The sequence below is a fragment of the Protobothrops mucrosquamatus genome, unplaced genomic scaffold, assembly GCF_001527695.2.
Source record: "Protobothrops mucrosquamatus isolate PMUCROS unplaced genomic scaffold, P.Mucros_1.0 scaffold1273, whole genome shotgun sequence".
In the NCBI taxonomy this organism is placed as follows: domain Eukaryota; kingdom Metazoa; phylum Chordata; class Lepidosauria; order Squamata; family Viperidae; genus Protobothrops; species Protobothrops mucrosquamatus.
Window position 1 is genome coordinate 407,975 of NW_015387479.1, and position 5,376 is coordinate 413,350.

A 5,376-nucleotide genomic window follows, 5' to 3' on the forward strand; every position below is an offset into this window, starting at 1 on the left:
CTGCCTGGCGTGCCCGGGACGGGAAACCCCGAGCCACCGTAGCCAGGCGCGAGGGGGAACGCCAGAAGCCTCGCGCAAGTGGGGGAGGCCTGGCGACGCTGCGCCCTGCCGGGGGCCGGATTAAACCGGGCCGCGGGCCGCAAATGGCCCGCGGGCCGGACTTTGGACATGTCTGGTGTATACGGTACTTGTTAATACCATATACACCAGACATGTGTATACGGTACTTGTTATATCGGCGTATAACATGCACACATCATTTGCACCCTATTTTCAGGGGGAAAAAGTGCATGTTATATGCCAATAAATACGGTAATTTGTCCTGCAAGCCCATCAAACTTTACAGAGGCACAATATGCAGCAACAATGGAACAGCCAGTAACATGACACCATTTTTTGTGCTGACACACAGGGGCAACACAACAACGCAGAAATATCTGTAGTGGGATTTCTAAATAAATATGCACAGGCTTGGATTGCCTATAAGCAATATTCAGAGGACATACCAAGAAGCCAAAATACAAAAGCTTATTTTTTTATTATTATTATTCTGGAGTTATAACAGGATCCTCTATACAGGACAGAATTACAATACAAAACTGAAGGCACATAGAAAATATTATTTTGCATACAAACAGCTTTTCTGTGTGACACAATGGAGCAGTAATTTCTTGAATGTATTTATTTTTTTCAAAATACCCTAGTTGCTAATTATTTCTTCTGATGGTCCCTCATCTGTTGCTCCAACAATGCAGTCGTCTACAAGTCTTCATTCAGTATTATTAACTACACGTACAACAAAGAATGTCATTATGACGATGAACAGTTGGCTCTCTTCAAGGTCACTTTAATATGGTACCAGAAGACAAGTAAGTGAGTGAAGATATCATCATTATATTATGGATTATATCATTATCACCACCTTAGTGCTGTTGCAAATTAAAATGGACAGCTGCTGGGCTGAGTGGCTTTTAGACTTTCACCTCCTGCTTACTAAAGTGCAGAAACTCTACATCCTACAATGAATAGTGACAGAGGATGAGAGGAACTCACACAGGAAAGAGTTATAGGAGAACCACAGCTATTCTGGAATAGCTTACTTGACGTGTGAGTGCAATACTTAGCAGTGGAAGCAGACTAGCTTATCAAGCAATAGCTCTGATTATTTCATTTATTTTATGAAGCAATAACGCTGATCAACTCTACAATCATTGCTTCAAATGCTTTTCAGGTAACTAAGCAGCTTCAACTATTTCAATGACCTGAAGAGGTCTTCTCCAATCAAACTGCACAAGTGATACGTCTGGCCATAACTGTGATGGCCACTATTTTACTGCACTTCTAGGCCTAGTGTCTAGAAAAGCTGGGCAATTCTTTCCAAAGTACCATCTACAGTGTCCAGTTAAGGTTACAGTTGTTTAATTCGCTGCTCTAGCGCAATAACTTCTCTTTCCATCTCATACGGGAGGTCGGCATTCACTTGCTCTGCAAAATATTTCTTGATTTCTTCCACCTCCTTTTCCCAAAACTCCTTGGAAATGTCACACAGTTTCTGGAGGCTGACCTTTTCCAAGCCTTTCAAGTTCAATCCTGTGTCGTTGGGGACATAGCCAATGGCTGTCAGCTGTGCGCAGTCTTCTCCCTGGATGCGGTTAAACATCCATTCCAGCACCCGAGCGTTCTCACCGAAGCCAGGCCAAAGGAATCTTCCCTGCTCATCTTTCCGGAACCAGTTGACATGGAAGATCTTTGGAAGTTTTACTGTAGGCCGATGTGCCATGCTGAGCCAGTGGGAAAGATATTGGCCAAAGTTGTACCCGAAGAAAGGTCTCATGGCAAAAGGATCATGCATGATGATCTTTCCTGGGGGGAAAAAAAGCAGGGGAGGCCTCATAATTAGACCATTATTTTTACGATCACTTGGTCCACATTTACTCACTTGAAATCATGCAGCCTTGATATCTGACTCAAGTAGTCCTTGAATTATGACAATTGAGCCCAACGTTTCTGTTGCTAAGTGAGACATTTATTAAGTGAGTTTTGCCCCATTTTACATCCATTCTTGCCATAGTTGTTAAGTGAATCACTGCCGTTGTTAAGTTAGTAACACGGTTGTTAAATGAATCTGGCTTTCCCACTGTCAGAAGGTCCCAAAAGGGGATCACTTGACAGTGGAACCATCCTAAATATGAGTCAGTTGCCAAGTGTCTGAATTTTGATCACATGACCCCGGGGATGCAGTAGAGATCATAAGTGTGAAAAATGGTCACAAGTCACTCTTTTCAGTGCTGTTGTAACTTTGGTCACGAACTATTGTAAGTCGAGGACTACTTGTAGTAGTCAAAATCAAGCAACTTTGAATCTAGGCTTCTTAGTTTAGGATTCGCAGTATTCAAGGGTTATTATGATTATTTTTTTCTTTAACCTATAGCTGAGCAGGATCCTCCCACTGCAGGCAAAGGTACTCTGGGCTAGAAACAGAATCGCAATCAAAACTGGGGCAAGCATTAAAGCTCCATTCTCCCATGTCATCTGTCAGATCTGGACTGTCCCTCCTTTTTCCACTAATTATTCAACCCCATGGATCTATCTCCTTCTCTCTCTGGCTATATTAAAACAGACAACGTGATAAAAAAAATCACATCTCTTTAATTTCAGGGAACTATGGTGTGGATTACCACAGGAAGGTGCAGAAGGTAAATCTGTTGGAACCAAGCTTGCAAAATACACACATACACGCACACACACAAGTACAGGCAATCTTGCCTAACTAGGCACACTAATCTCTGAAAGTGAAATATTGCCTATCCCAGGGGTTCTCAACCTTGGCAACTTTAAGACTTGTGGACTTCAATTCTGAGAATTCCTCAGCCAGCTTTGCTGGCTGAAGAATTCTGGGAGTTGAAGTCCACAAGTCTTAAAGTTGCCACGGTTGAGGGCCTCTGGCCTATCCAATCAAATTTCTGTAAGTGAATGAGAACGAGCATAAAATAACTTTTTCCTGTTGGTTAGGTAAAGTCCATCTGATCCCACATCTTCTTCCCCCTTGATAGACAAATCTTTCCTCATTTTTTCTCCAAATTTATCTCTACTACCAGGAAATTGACTCCTACATCTATCATGCTTCCCAGAACCATGTCTTGGTTCTGAATGTGGAGGACACCTAATAATTATCTAAGGCAGAGGTCCCCAACCTTTTGGGCACCAGGGACCAGTTCCATGGAGAAATGTTTTTACACGGACTGGAGGGGGTGTAGGTTTGCATGCTGCTTGCATCCTGCAGATGGGGCTACACTGGTTTGCACGGACTGGTTTCTGGCATGCCGCGTACCAGTACCAGCCCATGGACTGGGGGTTGGGGACCCTGATCTAAGGTAGACTAGTGTAGAATAGAGCCTCCTGCATAAAATCTAAGTATTTTTTTATTTACACAATGACCCAATTGCATGCCCCATATGGAGCGGCAATTGTTTAAGTACCAAAGCATAGAAGTTTTATTACAAGGAAGGGAGGGAGGGAGGGTTCCTTCAAATGTTCAGAATTTCTAGGTGAAAATAATGAGCCACACAGTTTAAATGCCAAGGCATTACTTCACATTGGCTTACCTTTATATTCAGCAGCAGCTGTTGCTTCCGATCTCATTGTTGCACCAATGAATACTCCGTGCTGCCAGTTAAGAGCCTCATAAACTAGAGGCACACCTGGAGAAAACAGAATGGTTGGAATATTTAAAGGTTACTGGTGCTGCACCTAATTTGAGTTTGCTGCTTTAGATCATGGCAGGCAGCTGGCATATGTTCACCAGCATTTGTAAATTGGGGATCACTGCATAGCCATCCTCCCAATGGCTTATCTAATCTGTTCAGAATGTAAACAGTTCTATCTGTCTTAAGGTACAAAGAGTCAGGGAAGGAGGTTTATGTTAGCTATGGCCCCTTTGCCTCTGCAAAGGTACTGCTGAGTAATACTTGTGGTGGGAAGAGAGTTCAGTATTGTGAATGGCAGGAAAATGTGACTTTCTCTGATCAAAGGCTATCTAAGAACTATTCTATATGTACAATGAAAGCTATGATGGCTTGCAAATTAACTACAGCTAGACACTATAAGCCAGTTCGGTCAATTTGGTGTCCTATAGAAACATTGGGACTGCAACTCCAAACAACCAACCAATAAATCAATCAATCAAAATAGAGCTGAACGGGACCTTGGAGGTCAAGTAGTCCAACCCTCTGCTCAAGCAGAAGGTCCTATACTATTTCAGACAGGTGGCTGTCCAGTGTTTTCTTAAAAACTTCCAATGATGAAGCACTCATAACTTCTGAAGGCAAGCTGTTTCATCGGTTAATTGTCCTCACTGTTAGGAAGTTTCTCCTTAATTCCAGGTTGCTTCTCTCCTTGATTAGTTTCCATCTATTGTTTCTTGTCCTGTCCTCTGGTGCTTTGGAAAATCAGTTGACCCCACCTTCTTTGTGGCAGCCTGTCAAATACTGGAATACTGCTATCATGTCACCCCTAGGCGTTCTTTTCTCTAGACCAGGGGTTTCAAACTGCTGGCCTATGGGCCGGATGTGTCATGCCGAAACCGCGCCCACCCCATTGCTGGCAATGGGAAAAAAAAGTCACGATACGTCACAACATGTCACGTGATGTTGCGAGTTTGACACCCCTACTCTAGACTGGCCATACCCAAATCCTGCAACCCTTCTTCACATGTTATTGTCTCCAGGCCCTTAATCATTTTAGTTGCTCTTCTTTGCACTTTTTCCAAAGTCTCTACATCTTTTTGGTAATGTGGTGACCAAAACTGGATGCAGTATTCCAGGTGTGGTCTATAAAGCTTTATAAGGCTTTATAAAGCGGTACTAATACTTCACATGATTTTGATTCTATGCCTCTGTTTATACAACCAAGGATTGTGTTAGCTTTTGGGGCTGCTGCCGCACACTGCTGGCTCATGGTCAAGTGACCATCCACTAGGACTCCAAGGTCCCTCTCACAGTTTATTTATTTTATTTATTTATTTATTTATTTATTAAATTTATATGCCACCCTATCTCCCTTACGGGACTCAGGGCGGTGAACAGGCGATACTAAAAACCACGATAATAAATAAATAGTTTCTGTTCTAAAATCGAATTAAATAACAGGCCTGTTCTAAAAACACACCCATACAAAACCCCCCACTGAAACATAATCGAACTACGCCAGGCCGGCCGCACGGAATAGATGGGCCTTCAGGGCTCGGCGAAAAAGGCGCAGGTCCGCAACTGTACGTAGGTCGGGGGGTAGGTCATTCCAGAGGGCAGGAGCTGCCACAGAGAAGGCTCTCCCCCTGGGGGTCGCCAGCCGGCATTGTCTGGCCGACGGCACTCTAAG

At 43.4% G+C, this 5,376-nt stretch overlaps 1 protein-coding gene across 1 annotated transcript in view; it reads right to left on the reverse strand.

Annotated features, from left to right (window-relative positions):
- Nucleotides 1-1,408: 1,408 nt before the first annotated feature.
- Nucleotides 1,409-5,376, reverse strand: part of LOC107292144 (phosphoenolpyruvate carboxykinase, cytosolic [GTP]) — a 17,584-nt gene continuing 13,616 nt past the window's right edge. The window contains exons 7-8 of the mRNA XM_015821208.1: nt 3,606-3,701; nt 1,409-1,863 (exon numbers count right to left, since the gene is read on the reverse strand). Of these exons, the coding sequence (XP_015676694.1) occupies nt 1,409-1,863; nt 3,606-3,701 (551 nt within the window). The remainder of the gene's footprint in view (nt 1,864-3,605; nt 3,702-5,376) is intronic.